General features: G+C 41.7%; 1 protein-coding gene across 5 annotated transcripts; it reads left to right on the top strand.

Moving 5' to 3' along the window:
• Positions 1–3,851: 3,851 nt before the first annotated feature.
• Positions 3,852–27,389, top strand: LOC307212872 (actin, alpha cardiac muscle 1-like). Of its 5 annotated transcripts, none has more exons than XM_079970477.1 (9): positions 3,866–4,095; positions 7,950–8,138; positions 10,189–10,317; positions 15,692–15,802; positions 17,571–17,655; positions 19,748–19,909; positions 24,868–25,059; positions 26,173–26,354; positions 27,134–27,389. In XM_079970477.1, exons 2-9 carry the CDS (start codon positions 8,010–8,012, stop codon positions 27,275–27,277), a joined length of 1,134 nt encoding a protein of 377 aa, XP_079826603.1. In that variant the 5' UTR covers positions 3,866–4,095; positions 7,950–8,009; the 3' UTR covers positions 27,278–27,389. The 5 variants fall into 5 exon arrangements, with proteins under 5 accessions (XP_079826606.1, XP_079826605.1, XP_079826603.1 ...); XM_079970478.1 differs by having other exon boundaries at positions 7,991–8,138; XM_079970476.1 differs by having other exon boundaries at positions 3,867–4,095; positions 7,934–8,138.
• The last annotated feature ends 610 nt before the right edge of the window (positions 27,390–27,999 follow it).

The raw sequence follows: 27,999 nt of genomic DNA on the forward strand, positions 1-27,999 counted from the left end.
TGTGTCTTTGTAATGTAGCATCATTCTAATATAGCATGTGGTCAATAATTTCTCAAGAGTCTCAAGATCAGATAGATCTGTAGTGATCACAATACAAAAAAATATATATATACCTAGAATGGTTTTGCACCAAAATTAGTCACTGGTATAAAGCCTTGTAAAACTGAAAGTGCTTCTAGTCACTCAGCATTCTCTTCCATGTTGAAATATGTAGCAATCACAGTGAAATTATGGTTGGAAGAGGAGGTAGTTCCAAGCACCATCTTTGAAATTACAGGAATCCACTATTTTCATGAAAAGATCACTTTAAAGGCATGCAATTCCAAAACAGTGGCAGTTGTTCAAAGATCAAACATGTTTATACAATAATCACATCAGCAGTTGTTGACACTGAGAAAGAGACATGCATGTACAAATAGCTTTCCTTCTCTGTGTCCTACGTGGCAAATTAACACCTGGAAAGCAAACTTGGTGGGAAAGGCAAGTGGGCCCATGATTATGATTGAACCAGGAAGTGTCTATAAAGAGATGTGACAGCTAAAGAGCTGATTGTTAAAACGTGTCACTTAAATTGAAATTGTCTGCTGAGTCCCAAAGGAAACTACTAGCAACTGAACTAGCATCTGATTAAGTTGTCAGATATGAACATTCAGAAGAAGAAAACATGCCTACTGCGAAGTCCTATTAGAATAAAAAGACTTCAGAGGGGACTGTTATGCTTCTGTGAGTAGTAGTTTCCATTTACTATTGAACTCATGCCAAATACTTAGCTGCTTTTAAAGTAAATTGAAGAGTTTAAGAAGTAGTTCAGGGATTTTGTGAAGTGATTATGTGGAGAAAATTGTGGATGCCCATGAAACCTCTGGATTGCAGTGCAAGTGTGATAGCGAGTGTGGTTTTTTAAACTTTTGCTTCTGAGCAAGAGACTTACTAGTAAATTCTTTCCTTTGAGAGTGAAATCTTATTTAGTGGATTCCAGTGCCTAGACACAAGGTGGCTGCCTCAGAGAAATTGGATTTAAGTTCTTGGATATGGACAGAGGTGGGGTACATAGGGTGTGCCAGACACCCACTCAGCTATAATAAATAGAAAAGCAGAGTGTAGCTGTCTGTTAAAAGCTAGAACTTCACTGAGAACAGTAGATCCATACCGAGAATGCTGGAAGGTCACATGACCAGTCAGGAGATGCAGCTCTCACCTAACAGACTTCCTTGCGAGGAAGAATATATTGTGAAGGGGAAGCTTTTGGGAATTTCTCTGAAGCTGGGCTAAGAATGGCTGTTGCTTCAAACATGGGTAAATATGCATATAGGAGTCAATGCACAGAGAAGCTAGCTACGTTTATCAGAAAGTTTCACCACCTCTTGTCATAATCATACCATCATTGAGCCCCACACAGGGCCTGTTGCAGCATGTAAATATTTTTCTGAATATATTGATGCTGAATATATTCCAATTTGCTCTTCATTATGCTGAGGATCTGGCCTAGACGATTAACAAGAGCAGCATAGTAGACAATTTTTGAGATGCCAGGAGTGCAGAAGAAGGAAAAGTAGAAGCAGAGTTTGGATTTGATATCCTGCTTTATCACTATCCGAAGGAGTCTCAAAGCGGCTAACATTCTCCTTTCCCTTCCTCCCCCACAACAAACACTCTGTGAGGTGAGTGGGGCTGAGAGACTTCAAGAAGTGTGACTAGCGCAATCACCCAGCAGCTGCATGTGGAGGAGCGGAGACACGAACCCGGTTCCCCAGATTACGAGTCTACCGCTCTTAACCACTACACCACACTGGCTCTCAGGTACCACTTCATTATTCTTAAAGTCCAATATGTTAAGTGTAGGTTCTCCAAAGACTGATCAAACACCAAGCCCTAGGATGGAAGATCTCAATGGTGCTACAAAAATGGACACAGTTCTTGCATGGTTGGAAACTTGTCAGACACTCCCTTACACCCTTCTTAGGTTATGCATCTTTCTGTACACCTGGATTAGGCTTTGTCTTCCAGGTCAAAGGTTTATAGGGTCAGGCAGAATATACTGCAATTGTACAAAAGCTTCTACTGACTTACCCACTCTTCTGCAAAGTTATCACTTCTCCTTATGTGGACTGCTCTTATAAACAGTAACTGGTCCATTTCAGAAGGGTTACTCACTGTAGAGCTGGGTGGATATGGATGTTTGTAACTAAACTAAGGCTGTATTGTCTCTGAACACCAGGACACTTGTATGTTCTTCAGAAGCTCTTGGAAGCAGAGAGAATTACCCTTGGATTCAGCCATTCTGGTGGCTTCTCTCCCAATGCTGTATGGATCAAGGGTTTGAATACACCAGCCCTTTAAGATGGCAGCTGAGATCATCATCATTTTATTAGTATGCCACCTTTCCACAGTTAAAACAATGTTCAGGGCGGCTTACAATTTGAAAAGATAATTACAAACATAGCAAAATAGTCATAAAAATAAATAAAACACATCAAAAAACTACATAACCAAACTGAACAATTTCCACATAAAAAAATGATACAAAAATAAGTATCAGTAACAGCAGCAAAAACTCCCAACGAAACATTCCCCAGTCTTCCTGGGCATGACTATTGCAGTTCTCAGTAACAATCTTTGAAGAGGGAATTCCTGACCTAATCATCCTATGGAAACCACCAAAAGAGATTCTGAAGTACTGATTATATATATGGGGGGGGTGTTCTTCTAAATAACATTACTATTTTATATGACAAGGAGCAGGGAGATGAATTGGTTTTGAATTCTTGTTTGTTGTTTAATGAGTAATTTTATTTTTTTATTTTGTGTTTTCAATTTAATTTTTTTTATCCTACACCACAATTGACATTTCTTATGAAAAAGCTATGTATACCTTGTTTAAAAATAAATAGTCCTGGCTTGATGGGAGGAGGAAATATAGCAAATAAAGAGGAAAGGACCCCTACACTTAGAAAGGAGCATATATTCAACACATGCTGTGTTGATGGGGACTTCCCCACAACAGACTAGGGCTTAGATCTATAGATCCAATTGTATGAGTAGAAGCACTTCCATTCTCATATAGAAAATCTCCAATTACACACATACCCCCAGTGTAAGTCTCTCACATCACCTGCATTATTTACTACCCTGACAGCCCCTTAGGCCTTTGGAATAGCTTTTTCTGGATGTGAGGGGCCACGGTTTGCAAGATCCCAATACGTGAGTCAAATGTTCTTCTGACACAAGCATAAGTTTTTAATGAGTGTCAGCTCTCTCTGAGCACAGGAAATTCAAAAGATGCTATTGAAAAGTAGGTACTGATGCCAAGCATTTGTGAACAATTCTGGATTTGAAAGTTGCCTGATGGCTACAACTCTGTTGCCCCAAGTTAACCCAATGCCTGTAGAGACGGACACACAAAACATTTTCCAGTGTTTGAGATACCAGATACTAAAATGTGCTGTAGGCAACACAGATCAAAAGTGCATGACACAGAACTGAAGTAACTGCAATTATCACTTTGTAAGTGGCTAGTTGCTGAGTCATATCCCATTTTCAGCATAGAGTCACCTCATCTCAAGATAAGGTGGCTATTTTCTGCCTCTCTACTACAGAATCCTGATAACAACATGTACAGTTTGCTCACCACTACTGTACATGGTAAATTCTGCTTTTGAAACCAATGCCTGTTAAGTATGAATAGAGCTATAAATAGAGCTCTATAAACATAGAGCTAGGTACTGATGAAACAAACAAAAATCCTAGTTCTAGGCATGAGCTTAGAAATTATTTCAGCCAATGTGTAAACTGGAAAAAGGAAGTGACAAAAGGGAGACTGGCAGAGTGGAGGAAGTGAGGGAAGCCGTTGTCAGCAGTTTAGAGTGGGAAGGTATCCAATGGCATCAGAAACTCTGCCCTAATTTATCTAGCCCTTTAAGCTGTTGCTTTGATAAGCACAAACTAGAAAAAAAATGTTTCCAAAAATGGCATGGCAGACCTAGGCGTTCTATGAATTTCATTCCACGGGCTGGATATAAATGAAATAGAAGGTGAGATCATTTCATTTGCTCCAAGGGAGCTATTGCTGTTTTTCACCATTCCCTGGTGTGTTTGGTAAGTATCATCCATATATTGTTTCACCTTTTAGAAGATAAAACAAGACTTGATGTTACTGATGTTACTGTAGGTGTGTGTGTGTGGGGAGAGTGTCTGGTCTTCTGAGGACAGTGGTACCTCGGGTCAAGAACTTAATTTGTTCCGGAGGTCCGTTCTTAACCTGAAACTGTTCTTAACCTGAAGCACCACTTTAGCTAATAGGGCCTCCCGCTGCCGCTGTGCAGCTGCTGCGCAATTTCTGTTCTCATCCTGAAGCAAAGTTCTTAACCCGAGGTAATATTTCTGGGTTAGCGGAGTCTGTAACCTGAAGCGTATGTAACCCGAGGTACCACTGTATACTTGAAGATCTTGTTCCTTGTGAGGACACAAACAATTGCATTCCCTTCTAATTCAAGTTACCCCATTGGAGCAGCATATTAAATAGTGCCTTGATTTTAGATTGACTATCATTTGGTGACTGTCAAAACCACTTGATATCTGATGGAACTGTATGAATTGCTGCTGTTCCAGTGGGACACCCTGCAGGTTACTAACACTATAGGCCTAAACAATTTGAATTAGTTACTAATGTAAACCTACTCATCACCCCATAGAGGGCTGATGAACTCCACACACGTCTTGAGTGCATACTTCTCTCCATGGGCAGAAGTGCAAGTGTCCATTCAGGATGTGAGAACATGTCACAGAAAAACGACGAGCCAAATGTTATAATTGAAGCTTTGGAGATGATTTAAGTACTGCCTGTTTCGCCATACAGAAGTAGGCATCAGTAGAAATCAATTTGCGTCCAGCTGGCTAGCATCCTAATCCTAAATATATTTCTGTGAAACTTGCTTCCAGGTAGGATATCAACCCAAACCAGATATTCACTTGGTACGGATAGTTCCTAGCCTCAAACTATGTTTTTACACCATCACCCCCGTTCCTTCTTGCCTCCAATTCTGTCAGTCTTGCAGAACCACTTTTTTGCTCTCCTCAAAATATATTAGATCTTTCATCTAAGCAGGAACTAACAAATTGACTTGAGCATAAATGTGGACTAAATGTGTCCATTTTTAAAAAGAGCTTGTTTTTAGGTGCTTTATTCTGCTTTGTTTGTTTGTTTGTTTTTGGCTTTATGCTGTGAAGCAATTTGTTCATTGTTTCTGTTGTTACTATGGGCATATGGATTGTTAGAGGAGGGGTAATATTTCTGGTGGGGGACACGTTGTGCTCCTTCTGGAGTAGTTTGTCCACCTTTGGTTCCCAACCTGCATTCAGCTCTCACCTGTGGGTCCTAAAAGCTGTCAACATGCAACAGCAACCACACCCCAGGAATGGCTTTGTCTGGCTGGCTAAACCAGGTGAGGGTAGCTAATGGGTCTCAATCCCTCAGTGAGTTAGTGACTTTTCCTGCATGTGAAGACAGGTTCTGGTGGATTGACCAGATGAGAACAATAGTGGGTCCAACATCAAGAAGGCGGTTTCTGCATGTACTGTAGTGGGAAGTGAGGAGCAGATGGGGGTTCATCAACCTGGGAAGGTAGCTCATCTAGAAGAACTCTGGTCCTAAACTTCTGCTGCCTTATGAGATATCTTCAGGAGAAGAAAAGACTAAGGAGTAAACCCTACACAAATCTGTTCCTAAGATGATTGGATGGCACCTTGTACACCTCCTTCCGGCAGCCCAGAACCTCCATACACATTGCCCAGGCTTGTACCCTGGGAAGGTCTCTTTGGTGCTGCTAACGCAGCAATTTGACCCCGCTCCCGGAGGTGCTCTCCATTGTCTCTCAAGAAAGACAGATGCCAACAACTGTTGTTGCTAGTTGGAGGGACGCACCTATTCCCTTCCAACTGAACTTGAAGAAACCCAAACAGAAGGCACATTTGCAAGTTGTCTTTGGTCAATGGAACCAGACTTGTCTCAATGCACTTCCCAGAAGAGTCCTTTTGATAAGGAATTCACAGTTCACAGATACAGAATAGTTCTTGTAAGTGAGCACTTAATGAGAACAGCTGCCATTCCAAAACATTAACCAACACTTTCCAGAGAAGGTCTATTTTTAGATCTTTGCTGCTATGAATGTTTATATCGTTAGGAATAATGTAGAGATTTGGTGGTGCTTTAAATAATACGTTTCTTATTTAAATCAGGGGTGGGGCCTATGGACCTATGGTCTTCAGATATTGCTGGACTACAGCTCCCATCATAAATGACCATTCACCATCCTGGCTGGGCAAGATGGAGCCACATGTTGCCCATCCCTGACTTAAATGGTTTTTTTGAACAATGTGTGCATTTTATAATTTCAATGCTTTGAAATGTCCAAAGGTGGCACCTTTGTAATGTCAGTTTAGCAAACCAGCAGGTGTGCAATGGTAATGTGTGTACACACCTCAGCTATGTTTTCTACTTGGATAGAAGCTGGTTTAAGGGACAGCTCATTAAACAGCATCGATCAGGAAGTTACAGATTACCTGGATTGTGGCTAACTTCATGTGCATCAAACACCAGCCCTGGGGATGCTGGAACTGGACTAACAGTGAGCTAGGTGGACCAATAGTTTGACTCAGCAAAAAGCAGCTTCCTGTGTTCTGTCTCATCCCTGATGCTTGCTCATAATCTTACCATTCTCTCTCACCCTCCCTCCATTTGTATTGTTTACCTCTGGTTCTCTCTGTCTGCTGTCTGTCTATTTTCCATGTGCCACTTGGCTTTCTGTCCCTGCTCCCACTTTCCTTCTTATACCGCTACCCTCTTTTTGTTTAGCTTCACTTATCTTAGGATGTGTCCTCTTGCTCAAGGTCCCTGACTCTCTAAACGTATTCCCTTCCACCAGAGCACAGTGCATTCAGCAGGGATGCTGCTGCTGTCTGTTATGTGGAGTGTGGGAAATTTTGGCTTCATGTGGAAACCAGGATTATTTATTTATAATGAAATTTCTAGCCTGCCTTTCCTGCCCGAGTCAACAATGTGAAACGAACAAACAAAATCGAAATAATTATATAGCCATCAATTTAAAAAGTCAAATAAATAACAGCATATCACTAAAACAGTATAAAAAGAGCACAGAGAGCAAACAACAGTTAATGACAGTCGGAAGTTGCTGGAAAATGTAAGTCTTTAAATTTTGATGGAGCACAAGTAAAAAGGATCTCTTAGGAACAGATAGAAAAGGCCAAAGTCAAGAACTCCCACAGAAACAGAAGTGTTTCAAGACATGCCATGATAGATATTCAACGAAGAATGGTCTATGCTACAATTCAATCCTAAACTGAAGGCCCATATTGTTAGATCCGTCTTAGAAGTCCAATAATAATAATAATAATAATAATAATAATAATAATAATAATAATTTATTATTTGTACCCCACTTTGGGTGGCTTCTAACAAAGATTAAAAATACATTAAAATGTCACACATTAAAAACTTTCTGAAACATATAGCTGTGTTAACTGATCTTTTAATTTTTCTTATAAATTTTTACTCACCCATCTATGCTTAATTAAGTATTCTATGTATATGTTTAAATCTACGTCTGCTTCTTGCTCCTATTTATTTAATAATTATTCACTTAGATTCGTACTGTTATGCTATTTATTTAGATGCTTTGCTTATGCTGGTCTGTGACCGTAATAAAGTACTTGCTTGCTTAAGACATGCCAGTAGGTCCTGGAATGTTGGGAATCATGGTCTCAAAGAGTATGTTTGCTTGAATTAGATATACAGTATATATTTAAAAGATTGATTCATAAATTTGCTGACTTTATCAGAGAACTTATTCTCTCTCTCTCTCTCTCTCTCTCTCTCTCTCTCTCTCTCTCCCCATTTTTCTAACATTACATTTTGTAGTTTTAATTATTCCCAGATAATCCAGATCGGCTTTCCCCTGAACTGCTGTTTCCACAGCCTAGGACACTGAGGAGCCATGTGTGATGATGAAGAAACCACAGCACTTGTCTGTGATAATGGCTCTGGACTTTGCAAAGCTGGATTTGCCGGAGATGATGCTCCAAGGGCTGTTTTTCCATCCATCGTTGGACGACCCCGGCACCAGGTCAGTTTTTATTTTAAGGGGAAATTGTGCCCACAATCAAGAGATGTGGGTCTCCATCTCTACATCTACCACATGCAAGACACTTTTGAAACACAGAACTTCCAAAATAGCATTGCGCATGGGAAACAGGGTTGGGGAGGTGAGGTGTCTGCTGTTCAAAGGGGAAAAGTTCCATGGCATGTTTAAGGCAGGATAAAGTAGGCCACTAAACCATGGTACATGTGCCCAATGAGATACAGGGTTCTTATTCAACGGAATATGTTGGATCGCTCACCAGCAGTAGCTTCAGAGCATCATTTTTTGCTAGCAAGAACAGTGTCAAAGAGATAACTCTTTATCTGCTCTCTATTATTCCATGTTGCCATGAAGAACCACTGCCTATCCCTGATGTGCTTCTCCCCAGACCCATTTGATTTTTGGTTTAACAAGTCTATTTGGATTTGAGGAGCTGGAAAAAAGATTGTTAACTTCCAGAAGCATCTAGGTTATGACTGGAAACAAAATGCTGGAATAGATAGACCTTTGATCTGATTCTGCAACACAGTTCTTACATTTTTTTAAAGTCCTTAAATTTAATGCTATGTGCATACTGTTACTCAAATACATAAACCATTTTTGGAGCTGCATAAAATTTTGTGGATGTCATGTCAAGCAACAGATATGGTTGATCTTATTTTGCAGTGATGCTTATTAGTAGCTTGATTTGTAAGCATAGTTGTTAAGTAATGCCATAGGTCATCAAGAAATTAACAAGCATCTAGTAAAAATATGTATACAATGGAAAAAACATAATTGCCTAATTAATGCAGGCCTAAGGAAACAGAATAAGCATTGGCCATTAAATCTGTTTTTTTCCCAGTTGTCAGATTTACTTTACTCTTGCTGCAAAGCTTGTTACTTGCATGTTGCTGTTTAGAACTTTTGATTTTAAAAAACTGCTGAATATGTACCACTATTTAACACCCCTCCACAGATACCATGCAATCACTGAATTGATTTTCAGTCCCACAGTTTGATAATTTACCATGTCAGCAATTTAGATTTAAAGAAAGGAATCCAAAATATTTGACATCAAATAGTATGTTTTAAAAAAACAAAACAAAACAAAACCTGGAAGCTAATCAAAGTCTTGGGACTTCTGCATACTAGTCAGTGCCAAAAGAAAGCAGAGACTGAGTAACGGGAATGTACATTGGCTTTCCATAAGAATTGTTTAGGAGTATTTTATTGCTGGAGTGGAATTCAGCCAAAGTTAAGCATTTTAAGTTCCATTGATTTTAATGGTTGTAGTGTAATCCTATTGAATATTCAGTAGTGGGATTTCCTTCCAAATAAACATGCATAGGATTGTGAAGTTAGCACTTAATTCTAACACCTTAAAAGATGCTTCATTTTTATTGTTTCATTCCTGTGGTATTTATATTTCCAAAGTCCAATGAGCAGGAGATTGAAGATGACACTAAACTTCAAATGCTTACCTTCTAATACAGCATTTGAAATGGTAAAATAATTTACCATAATCTGAAAAGGTTTTAAATTAATTTTAAACACTATTGGATAAGAATTTTCCTGTGCTTTGGCTTTAAAGTCATTTCAATAAAATAGGAACCAACTGCTGAGTAGAACAATGGAGGTGGTTGTGTGAAACTGTCGAAGAAAGAAATGGGAAAAGCATATAAAACTATTTTTTTTCTACTCACGTTGCAATCCTATGCACACATTCCTGTGAACAGAGGCAGCTTTAAGGGAGAGCAACGGTTCCTTCACACTGGGCACAGAGCCTTGGGGGTGCCATAAGAGGCACTGCAACCATGATGTAGAACGGAAGGCAAGGAGGGTGAATTTTGGTGTTGTACAGGACGTTGCTGCTGTGAGTAAGCTGCATTGAATCCTACTGAATTCAGTTGGACTTACTTTTGAGCAGACATGCACTGTTGGTCCTAGTATCATTGTTTTATGTTGCAGAAATGACAATAGAAGTGACTCTTGGCAAACATTTGCAATGTGATACTCAATTTGATATGCTCCTTTTGATGGCTTGCTTTTCTAGGGGGTTATGGTAGGGATGGGACAAAAAGACAGCTATGTTGGCGATGAAGCACAGAGCAAACGAGGGATTCTGACCCTGAAGTATCCCATCGAGCACGGGATTATCACTAACTGGGATGACATGGAAAAGGTCAGTAGGTTTTGTTTATTTGTCACTATTTGTGATTATTTTCTGCTTAATAATAATAATAATAATAATAATAATAATAATAATTTATTTATTTATACCCCACCCATCTGGCTGAGTTTCCCCTGCCACTCTGGGTGGCTCCCAATCAAGTGTTAAAAACAATACATCATTAAATATTAAAAACTTCTCTGCCTTCAGATGTCTTTTAAAAATAGAATAGCTGCTTATTTCCTTCACATCTAAAGGAAGGATGTTCCACAGGGCGGGTGCCACTACCGAGAAGGCCCTCTGTCTGGTTCCCTGTAACCTCACTTCTCACAGTGAGGGAACTGCCAGAAGGCCCTCAGCACCGGACCTCAGTGTCCGGCTTTAACAATGGGGGTGGAGACGCTCCTTCAGGTATACAGGACTGAGGCCGTTTAGGGCTTTAGAGGTCAGCACCAACACTTTGAATTCGCAAGTAAAAACACCTGGGGCATATCCAGGGGCAGATGGAAGAGTCTCTTTCTCATGCCCAACCAACCACATGGTAACTGCTTCCATGTGGTTCAATCCCACTCCGCAGGGAAGCATTTGTGAACAATATGGTCCCATGGATGGGGCTGATTGCATGGGCCTTTCCCAGCTAATTGGCACTCTCCCCCCAGCCCCCTGCTAAGGCGCTGTGTATATGTGTATATAAAAGCTGCAGAACTGCATTATTCACTCACACTTCTGGGTACCATGGGATCACACCACACAGAAATGGTTCCTAGACTGCTGGCTCAGCATTTAAAAAGCTAAATGGCCGGGAGAATAAATGTAAGGGGCTGTGTTTATTCCTGTGTGAGGAAGCAAAGTCCTGGGAAAAAAGCATGGCAGAGATGAAGCAGATCTGTAGCAGGGAATAGCCACAAGCACAGACATATTTAATAGAGGTCCAAACTTACCATATTATCTGCTCTTGCCAACTACAATCAAATAGTTTTCTTTACAGGTCTGGCTGGTTATCTTATAGTTCATTGCTTTGCCTGACTAAACTTAAAAAGGTAAAGGTACCCCTGCCCGTACGGGCCAGTCTTGACAGACTCTGGGGTTGTGCGCCCATCTCACTTAAGAGGCCAGGGGCCAGCGCTGTCCGGAGACACTTCCGGATCACGTGGCCAGCGTGACATCACTGCTCTGGCCAGAGCCAGAGCCAGAGCCGCACACGGAAACGCCGTTTACCTTCCCGCTGGTAAGCGGTCCCTATTTATCTACTTGCACCCGGAGGTGCTTTTGAACTGCTAGGTTGGCAGGCGCTGGGACCGAGCAGCGGGAGCGCACCCCGTCGCAGGGATTCGAACCGCCGACCTTTCGATCGGCAAGCCCTAGGCGCTGAGGCTTTAACCCACAGCGCCACCTGCGTTAGTAGTGGCATATATGCTGGCTGGGTCCATCCCAAAAGCTTCAACTCCTCACACCTGGCAAAGGCTGGCTGTTCCCTATTCCTCCGTCCACTGGATGCAACATCACCTGTCTTCCCCACAGAGAATGAGGAATGAATGCTCAATAAACAGTCGGCATCATCTAGCCTCCCCGCAAACCTTCTGTCAACAAATGAGGATTCATGGTCAGGTCATCTGGAAACAGTCTCTGAGTTTCCCTGTGCTTGTCTGTAGAGGAAAGAAAAACTACACTCTCCGTCCTCTAGATGGGAGTATAGCTTTTCCATATACTTCTCACTGTGCTTCATTTCACTGCCTCAGGGACCGCAGTCCTGAATCCCACACATGCACTAAATCTCAATAATTCACCCTCGCCATTCCTAAAATGTCAGCTTTCTGTGTCACAACATAGGTTTGCAGTTAAGAGGCAGCATCTGAATTGGCTTCTTCACTGTGCTCTCTTGAGGCCTTGTCCTTCAGGCTGCCAGCTGTGGCAATCCTGGCATCATGCCAACCCCCTTAAAAGCACAAAGCAAGCTACTACGAGAGCAGTTGCAGATGCTGTTCCTCTAACAGTCCTTTTGCCAGTCCTCCTCCCTTATCCATCACCACAAGCAAGGCTAGGGAAGATTGGGTCCCAAACACTTACCAATGGATCCATTGCCAAAGCTTTTTCATTTTAAATATTGTATCTCACTGTGGAACATCTTTGGCGAAGTTCAGTACTGAAATATTTCAATAAATAGATTCCCTATGGAAACATTGGTCTCGACACCAGCGGTAGCCAACATGGTGCCCTCCAGATGTTGCCCACCAGCCCCAGCCTGCATGGCCCCAATCAGGGTGACAATTCCCAGCATGGTTTAACAATCCCTCCCTCCCCCAGGGAATTCTGGGAATTGTAGCTCTGTGAGGAGAACAGAGTTCTACCAACAACCCTCAGCACCCTTAACAAACCACAGCGTCCAGAATTCTCTGAAGGAAGCAATGACTGTTTTAAAGCAGGATCATGTCATTTTACATATATGGTGCCAATGTCATACTCAAGAGTAAACACACTGAAATAAAAGAACCTGACAACCTTTAGCCCATTGGTTTCAGTGGGCTTACAGTACAATTTAGTTGGATGTAAGCCACAGAAAGGACACTTTTATTGCAAAGTTTCTATAAATATGTGCATGTTTTTATTGCCATAAGGCATTTGGACATTCCCAGGGAGCTGTGAGAGATGGAATGCATGGGCAATGAAATGAAGCATTCTCCAGCTCATATACTTCAGTTCACAATATTCAAATCTGGGCTGCTCCATTTTCCAGAGTGAGCATTCACTTAGGGTACTAGAGGAGTGTTAATGCATTCACAGCTACTGCACATTTAATGTAGGAAGGGGGGGAAGCACAAGAATGGGGCATTATCTTCTTCTTCTGACTTCATAAATGTCTAATGAGGCTGTTCATTTCTCTTGAATGGCATATGGAAGGGAAATCGGTCACATCCCCATCTTACATTTTAATTGTAAGTATTTGAGAATGCCATGGTGGCCTGTGGAGAACAGATCTGATCTCTCTTTGGTGTTCACAAAATCAAAGGAATTAGGGCTTAAATGGAACCTAGTCAGTCATAAAAAGCTTTGTACTATGGGTATGGAAACCTCCTGGTTTGGTATGTAATGCATCACACATGAACCACGCTAGTTTTCCCACTCTTATAAAATCTTAAAGGCTTTTAATTGAACATCCTTGGATGAGGGCACTTAAACTGCAGCAGTCAATGAACAAACAGCTTATTCAAACTGGCAGGTAGGTAGCTGCTGTGAGGGCCTGTACAACCTCAGCGTACAAGCGAAGATTGCTTATTTGAAAGTACCCTTAAATAAGAATGTCCCAGCAAGTGGGAAGATAGCATGTTGTGGAGAAACAAAAGCGAGCATCTCTTCTGTGCTAATTTTCCATATGCACGAGAATTTTAATGAGCTTTTTAGTCATGCAGTTCCCACATGACACAATTATGTGAGGACGATTATACTGTGTACACTCTTGCACATTTGAATTGGTCCCTAAGTGTGGAAAATGTCTTATTTAATATGACTACAACTCATTTGAGTATATCATTTGGGTCCAGATAAAAGCTTTTATAGGAGAGCCTCTGTACTTGGCACTTTGTAGATTTTTGCTGGAGACCAAGTGTCATTCGTAGATGTGGGGCCTGAGACCAAACAACACCAGCAGTTCTCATAAGAATTGTTCACTTCATCTGATATAAAATATAAAACAGCATTTGAGACTCGCTGGCTGAGAGTACAACATTGTAAATTGAGGGAACTTGCATATCTGTGTGACAAACCTAGACAGCTTCTTAAAAAGCAGAAACATCACCTTGCCGACAAAGGTCCATATACCGTAATTTTCGTCCTATAGGGCGCACCGGCCCAAAGGACACACCTCGGTTTTTTTTGGGGGGGGGGGGAAATGAATAAAAAAAAATTATTTCCCCCCCCAGCCGCGGCTGCCGCCCCAAGCCTTGCGCACACCTGCCCGAAGCATGGGGCACCCTCCGGAGGGCTCCGCATGCTTCGGGCTGCAGGCTGCTGCCCCCAGCCTCGCATGCCCGGCGGGACCTCCCGCCGGGCGCGCAAGGCTTGCGGACACTCGCCCGAAGCACGGGGAGCCCTCTGGAGGGCTCCCCGTGCTTCGGGCGGCAGGCTACTACCCCAAGCCTCGTGCAAGGCTTGCGGACACTCACCGGGGCTGCAGACTGCTGCCCGCAAGCCTTGTGAGCCTGCGGGAACTCCCGCCGGGCTTGCAAGGCTTGCGGATAGCTTCCTGAAGCCTGGAGAGCGAGAGGGGTCGGTGCGCACCGATGCCTCTCGCTCTCCAGGCTTCAGCGAAAGCCTGCATTCGCCCCATAGGACGCACACACATTTCCCCTTCATTTTTGGAGGGGAAAAAGTGCGTCCTATGGGGTGAAAAATACGGTAGTTAAAGCTGTGGTTTTCCCAGTAGTGATGTATGGAAGTGAGAGCTGGACCATAAAGAAGGCTGATCGCTGAAGAATTGATGCTTTTGAATTATGGTGCTGGAGGAGACTCTTGAAAGTCCCATGGACTGCAAGAAGATCAAACCTCTCCATTCTTAAGGCAATTAGCCCTGAGTGCTCACTGGAAGGACAGATTGTGAAGCTGAGGCGCCAATCCTTCGGCCACCTCATGAGAAGAGAAGACTCCCTGGAAAAGACCCTGATGTTGGGATGATTGAGGGAACAAGGAGAAGGGGACGACAGAGGACGAGATGGTTGGACAGTGTTCTCAAAGCTACTAACATGAGTTTGACCAAACTGCGGGAGGCAGTGGAAGACAGGCGTGCCTGGTGTGCTCTGGTCCATGGGGTTGTGAAGAATCAGACACGACTAAATGACTAAACAACAAGAAGAAGCATATCTGTGTAATACGTGGGGTCTAATAAAGGGATTGGAAACCTCAATTTGCTGTGCTGAAGGGGGTTTGAACGTGGCAGAGGTCAATTCCACTCAGCCCTATCAGCCTTCACTGTAAGAGACGATTCATCTGCGGCAGGGAAGTGAGAAGACCCTCAGTGTTCCCACTCAAATGCTGGGTAGTCAGCAGAAACCCACAACATGGGATATTTTGGGGTGGGGAATGTGGTGAATCAGGTGATGGCAATGGGCCCAGTCCAGGCCCTTTCGCTGCCTGGAAACTGGCAGAGCAGAAGGGCATTTCTCCTTGCCCTCATGTTCTGTCCTGACTGGCACTAGTAGCAGGACTATAGAAGTAGAGGTGGGTGTGCCACTCTATCCAGCCTTGCCACTACTGTCCAGGGGTTTGGTTTGACCTCTGACTTAATGATATATGTATTCATTTTGCTGCATTTTCTATTTGAAATGCAAAGATTCATTGGGCAACACTCAACACACATTGCCTGTATGTTTGCCTTCAACCACCTGTTCCTTAGATATGGCACCATTCCTTCTATAATGAACTTCGAGTTGCCCCAGAAGAGCACCCTGTCCTCCTGACTGAAGCGCCATTAAACCCCAAGGCTAATCGAGAAAAAATGACCCAGGTAATTATTTGGATGTTGCTTCCCTTCTGAGCTAGAAAACTCCAGTTTTAGCAAAGAAACAAAAGTGGCTGTGGCTGTCATGCCCAAAAGGGGGGCGGGGCGGGGCGGGGCAGCTGGGATGGAGTAATGGCAGGGAGGGGCAGGGACAGCTTAGATGCATTCCATCAAGCTCCACCCACTAGTATGGATGACAAGCTGCAGAATATCAATAAATATTTAGGGTTGTGTCAGATGCGAGTGGTGGTTGCTTGTGAGTAACCAGGCAGGACTCCGACCTGTCTTTTACAGGTTTTATTGGTGCAAACTATTTACAGTGCAGAACCAACAAGTTCATGTCCATCTTAGTCACTTGCAGAATCCGGGAGCGGCCTCTTCTGGCTTCTCCCCCAACCTAAGAACTTAGACACCCCAAATCTCTGCCTCCCCTCCTTGTGTTTCATCCCTCTGCACAAACTGGGTGACGGAAGTTGCGTATCTGCCTCCTGGACAGCCGGGCTAGGTGAGGCGCATCCACAGCATCTTCGAGTCCTCTCCTCGCTTGGTTGGCCCCTTCCCTCTCTGCTCCACTGGAGGTGTGGCTTTCCCCACTGCTGGATGAGGAGCTGCTCCTCAGAAGCGTTGGAGACTCTTTGTATTCCCCTGCCTCCCTCCCCTGTTCTTATGTCAGTCCCCTGACAGGTTGAAAGTATGAAAGTATACCAGATGCACAAACAGAATAATAGGATCTTTGTGACCCATTTGCAGTAGACATAAGGCCCCTATCTGGAATACCCTCTTAGACTACAGTGCAAACAGATAGCCACCAAAACAAGGAGCAGTTATGTATTGCGAATTTCTAAGTTTCTATGTCCCAAGAACAGAGAATTATTAACCTTTCTGCTGCCAAAGTATCAGAAGCAGAGCTTCCCTGCCTTTGTTCTTCCATGCTGTGGAAATGGCTGTGCAGACTCTGCAAAAGAGCAATTTCACAGTTTTGCAGCAAATGATTTCTGATAAGTGGTAGGTCTGTAAGGTCTATTGCTCTTCAGAAGTGGAGAAAGATAATGAAATGCTAGTCATCCACCTTTTCTCAGAGAAGTATACTGCTGAGCTGCTCATTTCGGAGAGACTGTGAATTAACAAATTTAGAGGCCATTTCAGTTGAGCTGAGTCAGGTTACTGTCAAAAGAAACAGGGATTGAAGCTAGAATAAAAGGGGTTTCACTGCTGTGAGGCTGCAATTAGACAGCAAGCCCAGAATTCTGCATTTTAAAAATCCAGAGGGGAAACCTCATTATTCCAATTTATTATGCTCAATACTATTAATGAAATTGCATGTCTTGTTTGGTGTAAACCGTCTGGGATCATTTGTCAACCTCATTCAGTTTCCTTCACTAGGGACTTTGAAAGAAAGACTTAGGCGTGGTGTGGAATAACGCGAGGGTAATTTAATTAGTTGTGTAATTAATCTGGTAAAATTCCACCACAGTGGACAGTGAGACAAATAACAGGCTTTGTTGGAAGCCAAACTGCAGTGGAACTGAGGCAGTGCTGCATGGAACAACCATCGGATGGAATGGAAATCATTGTCTTCCTACACCTTTATTCTCATATGTCCACCACTGCAAGTATGAATTATCTTGGATACTATAGCTCCTGTGCACGATTTGGAACCAAGCATATAATGCTGCTAGGGAAATTGGGTACCTTAAAACCAGATTTTAGTAGCATTGTAGCATTTTCTTTCTATGCTGAGAGATCCTAAGACCCTCTCATTTGCCCTCTACAGATCATGTTTGAAACTTTCAATGTGCCTGCAATGTATGTGGCCATTCAAGCTGTTCTTTCTCTCTATGCATCTGGCCGAACTACTGGTGAGTTTGAAATTGATGTCATCATCTTTAAAAAAAGAAGGTTTCCTCACATATATGTATCTTGATACACTGGCCCCTATTTTTCCTTACCAGGCTATTATTATAAGCCCCTACCATACTGAATTAACATAGGGAAAGAAAAGAGAGAGAATTGGGAACACTCAATCTCCAGCCAATAATTGCCTGTGACCAATAAGAACTGCTGTTTTGTAGAGTTAAACTCTTCCCTTCTCCAATCAAAAAATCAAAGTGGTTGGAAGCCAGCCACTCATATACCCCCCCCCCCCCGCTGGTGTGCACAGGAAGAAAAACCCTTTTATCCCAGATAATGTTCCTGAAGCAATTGTTGTCCCCCTACAAAATAATAGCTGCATATTTAACTGTATCCTGTTTTCTAATTGCATTGGAAATGACCTATTTTCTTCAGCAAGCTTTATAAAATACATTCAGACGCCAAATGAAAACTTGCTTAACTATGCATCAAAAAGATGGAGAAGTAAAGCGCCCACACCGTGCCTGTATGGTGGGTTAGTTACTAAATTACACATAGTGAAGATGATGCTCCTGGCTTTGACTTAAAGTATCTTATATTTACTATAAATTCCTGGCAACTGCCCCAGAAGTGGGAAACACATGACCACTACCCTGTCTGGGTACATGGCAACCCTACCAACCAGGGCTGTGACTTGTTGGCTAACTTCACCAATCCAGGGTGCCTCTCCAGACAACCTACTATTTATTGAGCACTCATCATGATCTGTGTGCACAAAACTTACTCAGAGTTTAGATCATGGGTAGGCAAACTAAGGCCTGGAGGCCGGATCTGGCCCAACTGCCTTCTAAATCCGGTCCCCGGACGGTCCGGGAATCAGCGTGTTTTTACATGAGTAGAATGCGTGCTTTTAAAATGCACCTCTGGGTTATTTGTGGGGCATAGGAATTCATTTATCCCCCCCCCATATAGTCCGGCCCCCCACAAGGTCTGAGGGATAGTCCCTTGCTGAAAAAGTTTGCTGACCCCTGGTTTAGATTATATTCAATATTTCTTGAGCATTCATCCTCCAGTCATCTTGATTTGCTTGCAGAGCATTTATACCTCTTCCTGTTAGTCAGGCATTCATCCCACACTTTTCAGCACTTTTCTCCATGACTTTCCCAAGCCACAAAAAGTCCTCTGTTTTATTTTTATTTTTTTTAATAAACTTGCTGAGTTAATTTAATTGAATTAGGATGTATGAAGGGGGGGTGGGGGGAGGTCAAGAACTGAGGTTAGGAAAGTAAGGATATGAAACTTCATATGTGTTGTCTTTGTCTATATGTGTGTATGTCTGTCTTTACAAAATGTGAAAATTTAATAAAAAGTCCTCTGTTTTAAAGTGGATTTGTTTTGCTAGAGCAATGGGGTGCTTTAATCCATTTTAAACAGTGCAAACCTGAAGTTCCAGCTTTGTCTGAATTCCTCCTGCAAAATACTGACAGTCTGGAGGCGCCCATTAAATAGGGTTGTCAACTAGCCAGAAAAAAATCCAGCTCAAAAATTCAGGGTTTTTAGTGGCTATAGCTTTTGGGTCTGTAGGGCAGTCTGTGACTGTCTCACACCTGGTTCAGAGAGAGTCCACAAGTTCTCTGTGGAAGGGAGACCACAGGTGGGCCTTTTTATAGCAATATACGTTACCTTGTAAATAGCTGCTGTTTTATTGTTCCATTAAAAAAAACCTCCACATTTTAGTGGCAAATCTGTATGTTTATACATCAGCATTTTGACATTCTTTGCAAATTGTTTGGGATCCTTTTTTTTTTTTTGGTGAAAGGCTATAGAAATGTAAGAAGATCATTATCATTAGCATCTGTTTCAGAGAGAACAATGCCATGCAATTTCTGACTCTTTCATGAAGGCAATTTCTTCTTTGTATAGGCCAGCAATTTCCCTCTGAGTTCCACTCAGCATGGAGACAATGGAGGGATTATCATTTGCAGTCTCTCCTTTCAATCCCAGTTGTTGTCAAAGGGTTTAATTTAGCAGAAAGAGTGGGGCAGGGCAAGGTCTACGCAGAAGAATGCTGACGCTTCTAATTTTCTTCCTCTCTCTTAGGGATAGTTCTGGACTCAGGGGACGGTGTCACACATAACGTACCTATCTATGAAGGTTATGCCCTGCCACATGCCATCATGAGACTGGATCTGGCTGGAAGAGATCTCACTGACTATCTCATGAAAATTCTTACAGAGAGGGGATACTCTTTTGTTACTACAGGTAATCAGTGCTTTTCTTACAGATCAAGGGAGGAATATAGTGTTATTCCTTTAGCTGAGATTCCTGCGTTGCAAGGGGTTGGACTAGATGGCCCTTGGGTCCCTTCCAACTCTTAAGATTCTATATTCTGTTATCATATTGGATAAATAAGTATCATATGTTATTTCTCTTTTCAAAAAATGCCTTGATCATTATCAACATGATGTTATTGAAGAACCACCCAGCATCGAGGCATGAATTATGTTCTTTGATTTTCTAATTCTTTTTTAAAAAATCAAAATTTTCCTTATGCTCCCCACTCCCACCCCAAATATACAAAAATATAAAAACAGTCGATAAAAGAAAAAGAAAGAAAAAGACAAAACCTAGACACAAGAAAGATTTAATAGCAACCTGCTAAGCACACGCTTTCGCACCTCACCCCATGATAGTTTGAGGTTATGTGGCAGCTGTGAAAAAGGTGAAATCCATGCTAAGGATTATTAGGACACGAACTGAAAATAAGTTTGCCATCATCATTGTGCTGTTAAACAAACTTATTGTATGCCTGCATTAGGAATTACTTTTCACAGTTTGCAGCCTCTAAAAGGATATTGTAGAGCTGGGAAAGGTTCAGAAAAGGGCTACTAAAATGGCCAAAGGACTGTAATACTTCCATTGTGTTGAAAAGTTACACCAGGTGTGGCTTTTTACTTTACAGGAAGTGAGAGTAAGGGGGAACATGACTGAGGTACATAAAAATAAGCAATGTGGGAAGATTCAGCATGCACAAAAAGAAAGTATGACTGAACACTGTGCATAGTTACACTATGGAAATTTCTTCCACAAGATGTAATGATGGCTGCCAACTTGGATGACTTAAAAAGACGATTAGACCAATTCATGGAAGATAAGGCTATCAATGGTTACCATCCACAACGGCTATTCTTCATCCACTGTCAGAGTCAGTCTGCTTCTCTAGACCAGCTTGAGATCACAAATGGGTGCAGTACTCAGGTACGGCTTGCAGGCTTGTTGGTCACTGTGGGAACAGAAGGCTTGATTAGATGGGCCTTGGTCTAATCCAGGACTTTTCTTATGGTGAGAGCGAATACAGCTTGCTGAACTGTCAAGTCTTCAGCCTGGGGCATGGAGTAAGAAGAGAAAAGGCCTATAAACTATGTCAAATGTTTAAGACCGCAACACCCAATTAATTTTCATAAGGAGCAAACTTCCAACACTGTGCCATCTAATGTGCAAAAATGAAATACAAGAGTCGTTAGAATGAAGGTCAGCCCAACAACAAGATCTTACCGCTAGCTTCAAGTATTGGGCCTTGTATCTGCTCCTGCCATTGATTTCTTCATTGCATGATCCATCCAGGATCTCTCTCTGTCCAGGTGTACTGCTGGATTTTCTTACAAAAGAAGAGTTCATAAATCAAGCATAGGTGTGGGACACCTTTTTGAGCCTGGGGGCCTCAGTCCTTTGTAGGCAACCTTTCAGAAACCAGAGGAAAAATGGGTAGTGTGCGATGTTTGAGCTACACAAAAGGCAAAGCTTTCTATACCCACACGTGTCTCCATTTCCCTTCCTGGCAAGCATGAGGCAATACCACAGTTCAGTGACATGTTCAAGTCAGACAGAAGCCTTTGAGGAGGGATTGCAGTACAGCTGGCTGAAGACCTGGCCAAGAGAAGGGAGGTGGTCTATGGGTGGGCAAAGTCTGGAGAGAGTTTCAAGGGCTGGACAGAAAAGCTTGGAGAGCCACAATTGTATCTAGGGGTGAACATAACAGCAAAGAATCTGAATTTATTTAAGGACAATTATGAAAAGTGTTGGTCAGAAATTAAGAGGGATTTAGAAAGTTGGTCAAGACTGAAACTTTCCTTGTTGGGCCGAATTGCTGCTATAAAAATGAACGTATTGCCAAGGATGTTGTTTCTTTTTCAGACTTTACAGATTGTGGATAAAATGGAGTGTTTCGGGAGGTGGCAAAGAGATATCTCTAAATTTGTCTGGCAGGGCAAAAAGCCCAGAATTAAGTTTAAAATATTAACTGATGCTAAAGAAAGAGGGGGGTTTGCCCTGCCAGACTTAAGGTTGTATTATGAATCAGCAGCTTTTTGCTGGTTGAAAGATTGGCTGCTTCTTGAAAACATTGATGTTTTAGACTTGGAAGGATTTAACAATGCTTTTGGATGGCATGCGTATCTGTGGTATGACAAGGTTAAGATTCACAAGAATTTCAAGAACCATATTGTAAGGAAAGCAGTGTTTAATGTCTGGATAAAATATAAAGACTTATTAGAAAACAAGACCCCAAGGTTGTTATCACCTATGGAAGCTAAGGCTGTGAAAAGACCCAATATGGAGGACAAATGGCCGAAATATTGGGAAATATTAGAAAGAGACGGAGACAATTGGAGATTGCAGAGTATGGAGAAACTTAAAGATAAAGTGCGAGATTGGTTACATTACGCTCAGATTAAAGAGGCTTTTAAATTGGATAAAAAGTTAGGATTCCAAGTGGAAAAATCGAAATTGGAAACAGAACTGTTAGAACCTAAGACTAAATTACTTTCAAGAATGTATAACTTGCTGCTGAGGTGGAATACACAGGATGAAACGGTTAAATCAGCTATGATAAAATGGGCACAGGACATTGGGTATAATATTATGTTTGCTGACTGGGAAAAGTTATGGACTACCGGTATGAAGTTTACGGCATGCAATGCCTTGAAAGAAAATATTATGAAAATGATATATAGGTGGTACATGACCCCAGTCAAGCTAGCTAAAATATATCACCTGCCAGATAACAAGTGTTGGAAATGTAAGGAAACTGAAGGAACATTCTTTCACCTCTGGTGGACTTGCCCTAGGGTTAAGGCCTTCTGGGAAATGATATATAATGAGCTGAAAAAGGTATTTAAGTATACCTTTCCTAAGAAACCAGAGGCCTTCCTTTTGGGCATTGTTGGCCAGAGGGTGTTAAAGAAGGACCAAACATTATTTATGTATGCAACAACAGCAGCAAGGATACTTGTCGCCAAACATTGGAAAACTCAAGATTTGCCCACGCTGGAAGAATGGCAGATGCAACTGATGGACTACATGGAGTTAGCAGAAATGACCGGCAGAATCCGAGACCTGGGAGAAGAAGCAGTGGAGGAGGATTGGAAGAAATTTAAGGACTATCTTCAAAAACACTGTAAATTATCAGTTACAGATAGGTAGCCGTGTTGGTCTGCCATAGTCAAAACAAAAAATTTTTTTTCTTTCCAGTAGCACCTTAAAGACCAACTAAGTTAGTTCTTGGTATGAGCTTTCGTGTGCATGCACACTTCTTCAGATACACTGAAACAGAAGTTTCCAGACCCTTCTATATAGTGAGAAGGTGGGGAGGGGTATTACTCAGAAGGGTGGTGGGAATGGGTGATTGGCAGATAGCTGTGATGAGCCTGTTGATGACTCTTAACGACTGCAATAGGTCTTACAGGAAAAAGCAAGGGGTGAGAAGGTGAAAAATGGCTTTGTCATGTATAATGAGATAAGAATCCAAGGTCTTTGTTCAGACCAGGACTCTCCATGGTTTTAAGTTTGGTGATAAGTTGCAATTCAGCAGCTTCTCTTTCCAGTCTATTTCTGAAATTCCTTTGTAGTAAAACAGCTACTTTGAGATCTTGTATAGAATGTCCTGGGAGATTGAAGTGTTCTCCTACTGGTTTCTCTGTCTTGTGTAAATTATATGAGTGTTAAGAAGGATGAGAGATTTGAAAACAATAGGGCACCATAAAGTTAGCTGAAAAGATTATGAGAATGAGTGAATTTCATGAGAAAGATAAATTTTAAATGAATATCATGTTAAAACTAGGTATTTAGGATTTTGACAAAAATATTCAAAGTTATGGATAAAATATTGGAATTCTGTACAATAAGAATGAAAATAAGGTGATAAGTTGCTGGCTAAAGTTTTATTAACTTGGAAAGTAGGAGTGAGAGACGTGAGGAAGTCCAAAAGGAAAAAAATGATGAAAAGATGGTTATTACAAGATGTATAACTTTATGTTTGTTTTATTCTTTGTTTGTTCTTTGTTTATTCTGTCTTTCTTTTCTTTATTGTATTAACAAAATTCTTAATAAAAAATTTATATAAAAAAAAGGAGAGCCACAATTGGCCCCAGACCTGAGGTTCCCCACTCATAGTATACCAGTAGCTTTCTGGCTTCATCTGTCCCTTATGAGACACCAGAATATTAAAGTGGACCCTTTCAAGAATGCTGAGCTGACAAACTTTTCAAAATAACTTCTGTGATTTCTTTCATCTGATGGGAAGAAATCGAATGAAAGATTTGTGCTGCTTTCATGTGAAAATAAGAATCTTTTCTCAGCCTTTACTAGGAGTATTTCATTTGTTTTATAATGCATAAAAGGCTAAAAGAAAGCAGATGGGTACTTAAGAATTAAGACGCTTGCTATCCTATATTAAGGTTCTACAACACTTTAAACTGATGTGTCTAGATCCAACCCAGGTGGCTTTTAAGTCAGCATGCTCTACCACTCAGCTGACTTTTACATAAGGAAGGCACTCTTAACGCCTTTCAGAGCCAAAAGATTAGGCTGGAAAGGTGCTAATTAAAAAGGAAGTCGTTTAGGCTAACCCTGGTAGACATGACATTTCGAAGGGATTTTCAAATCGTGTGCTTTAAAGTGGCAGCAGTTATATCTTTCGTTCTCCTTGGAGAAATGGAGGCTGGCTCTTTGTCAGGAAAGCTGTAGCTCTTAAAAAAGACATACCTTGAAAGGACAAAGCTGTAGCCCAAATGTTTTCTTGGGGGTTTCTCTGTTCTGCCTGTGCGGCAGGGCCAAGGGAGACCAATTTTCCATCCTGGGAAAGACTGTGGTTATAAGGATTCTGATAAATAACCCAAGAGCCCTCTGCTATCGTCTTACACCTCACTGCTTGATGTTTGTAGCTGAGCGTGAGATTGTGCGAGACATCAAAGAGAAGCTCTGCTATGTGGCTCTTGACTTTGAGAACGAAATGGCCACTGCTGCATCCTCCTCTTCTCTGGAGAAGAGCTACGAACTCCCTGATGGTCAAGTCATCACTATTGGCAATGAACGGTTTCGATGCCCTGAAACTCTCTTCCAGCCATCGTTCATAGGTGGGTCTGCGCTTGTTTCCTGTGGCTGTGGTTAACAGGCGAAGAAAACATTTTATTGTACTGCTATACTGGAGATGTTACTGTCATGACCATATTTACTATGTGAACAAAAAAGTAAAGATGAGAGAAAATGCTGTTGCATCTAATTTAATTTGGCATGAGCACTTGTTGACAAAATGGACTGAGTAGTTGGTATACATGGGAAGAGGTACCCTGGAAGACAGAGCAATCTAACAAGAATTTGCTTCATATAAGACTTAAAACAATGTTTACCCCTAAATACTAAATACAGTCATATCTTGGGTTACAGACGCTTTGGGTTGTGTGATTTCCGGTTGCGTACTGCGCCGAACCTGGAAGTACTGGAACTGGTTACTTCCAGGTTTCGGCGCCTCGTGCATGCACAAAACCACCGAATTGCAACCTGTGCGTGCGCAGACGCTGCGCTGAGGGTTGTGAACATGCTTCCTGCATGGATCATGTTCGCAACCCAAGTGTCCACTGCACGTTTATTGGAATCAGATTTAAGGAGTGCATATGGGGACTTCTCACTATTTTCTTTTTAAAAATACATACATTACCAGGGAAGGATCAAGCTCGTGTGTATCTTAAAGGGAAAGATGTGTTTGTGTGTGAAAATGGATGTTTCACACTAGGTTAACATTGCAGATTTAGAACTTTGGATAATATGCCTTATGCAACTTGCAACTTCTGATGGCAAACAAACTGGTTTAGGGAAGAGCATCCATTACACAAAGGGCTCATTCACACTTATATTATGCCCCACACCTTCTAGGCACACATACATATGGATGGCATGGGGTCCTTATACAAGATTAATTAATATCAAAATAGGGCTCTGGTTGATAATTATAAAGCTGCTGTCATTTGCGTAAACTGGATTGCTGTTATCCCTCCAACTGAGCACCTGGACCAGCCACCTAAAAATATTTTCACTATCATATCCCACCCTACTGATCAAAAATAATGGGAAAAATCTAAAATCAGCCTCTCTTTATTTTGTATCACATTCTCACACTCTTTTTAAAAAATGATAGTGACTTGCTTAGAAATACATGATCAATTAATCCTCGTAATTTCATTTCTTTCCAGGGATGGAGTCTGCCGGTGTCCATGAAACAACCTATAACAGTATAATGAAATGTGATATTGACATCCGTAAAGATCTTTATGCTAATAATGTGCTTTCTGGAGGGACCACCATGTACCCTGGCATTGGGGACCGTATGCAGAAGGAGATTACCGCTTTGGCTCCAAGTACAATGAAGATCAAGGTCAATGTTACATCTAACATCAATCTAAGAGGCCATGAATAGGCCGGAGCATGTGATTTCTGGAGGGGGAAAATGATGAGAAGCTAGAACACAAGAGATCTATGTCCAGATTTTATGTGGCTTTTCTTCAAAGCCACCTGATTGCTCTTCCTCACTTTAATCAGAGTATAGGTCTGTCAATGGCTATATACACCATGCTAACAATTAAGTCTCTAACTGAATATAGCTATTTCCATGGTGACCTGCCTTTGAGATATTTGGGGGGTGTTTTGGAAGATGCTAGGCTGATATGGATAAGAAGATAAGAAGAGCCCTGCTAGATCAGGACAAGTTCCATCTAGTCCAGCATTCTGTCCTCCCAGTGGCCAACCAGATGCTATGGGAAGTCCATAAGCAAGACCCAAGTACTGCAGCACCCTCCTCACTTGCAATTTCTAGCAACTGGTATATAGAGGCATAATGTTGCCAACAGTGGGCGTAAGGATAGCCATCATGGCTGGTAGCCATTCATAGCCTTATCCTCCTTGAATTCATCTAATTGGCTTATTTGCAAATTTGTCATAAAGCAGAGGATTAGATATAATTTTATGGTTTTATTGATTTACAGTTGACCTGATTTGCATACCACTTTGTAGCTATCGTAGTCACACAGCCAAAAGCTTGTATTGCTTGCATATTCCAGAATGAGAATAATAGGGATTAGAAGACATGATGACTAAAATGAGAATGATTGTCACCTAATTTGTATGTTCCCTTCTTCATCTCCCTCCTTCTTCTAGATGATTGCACCTCCAGAACGTAAATATTCTGTCTGGATTGGGGGCTCCATATTGGCTTCTCTTTCGACCTTCCAGCAAATGTGGATCAGCAAAGATGAATATGAGGAATCTGGTCCCTCCATTGTCCATCGCAAATGCTTTTGAATATGCTAAATGTTACCTTGTGGTGTTTCTCTACCAAATTTCTCTGGAAATCTAGTTTAAGCTTTCCCTCACTGCCTAGTCTGAAAACACAATAAAGGTGATGTTAACTGAACAGACGTTGTCATTTCTGGATGCCTGAAATACGTACACACCATATTATGTACACCCCATATTTTCCATTCAAATGACAAGGATCCTTAGAAAATCCCTCATTGGTTATTAAAGAAGTTATTGCAGTTGGGAAGCTTCCTAACACTGCTCACCATGGGATGTAATACTTCATGCTTTGAAATAAGATGTTCAATGTCATATGCAATATCCAATGAGCTCTGTATGGCTTTAATATGAACACTTTATCCTCACAAGAACCCAATGACTTAAGCAGACTGATTTGCCCAAGGCTACCAAGTCAACTTCATTGCTAGGTAGAGTTTTGAAATAGCATTTGTCACATCTAACATCATGCTAGCTACTATTAGTTTTCTACTTTTTTTAAGAACAGTTGGTAAAATCCTGCTACTAAGATTAACAGGACTTTGTCATTTGATGAATTGTCGCCACTCATTAATTAATTACCCATTGGCATTGTGATAATAACAGTGTGGGATTTACTCCCTTCCATTTAATACAAGTTTCTCTTGGTGGAGTTGCTGTAATATAATGGAATGTTTGCAAACATTCCAACTTCTGAAGACTCGGCAATCCTATGGTATAACCAGTGC

Source organism: Podarcis cretensis, assembly GCF_951804945.1.
Source record: "Podarcis cretensis genome assembly, chromosome: 1".
NCBI classification, from domain to species: Eukaryota; Metazoa; Chordata; class Lepidosauria; order Squamata; family Lacertidae; genus Podarcis; species Podarcis cretensis.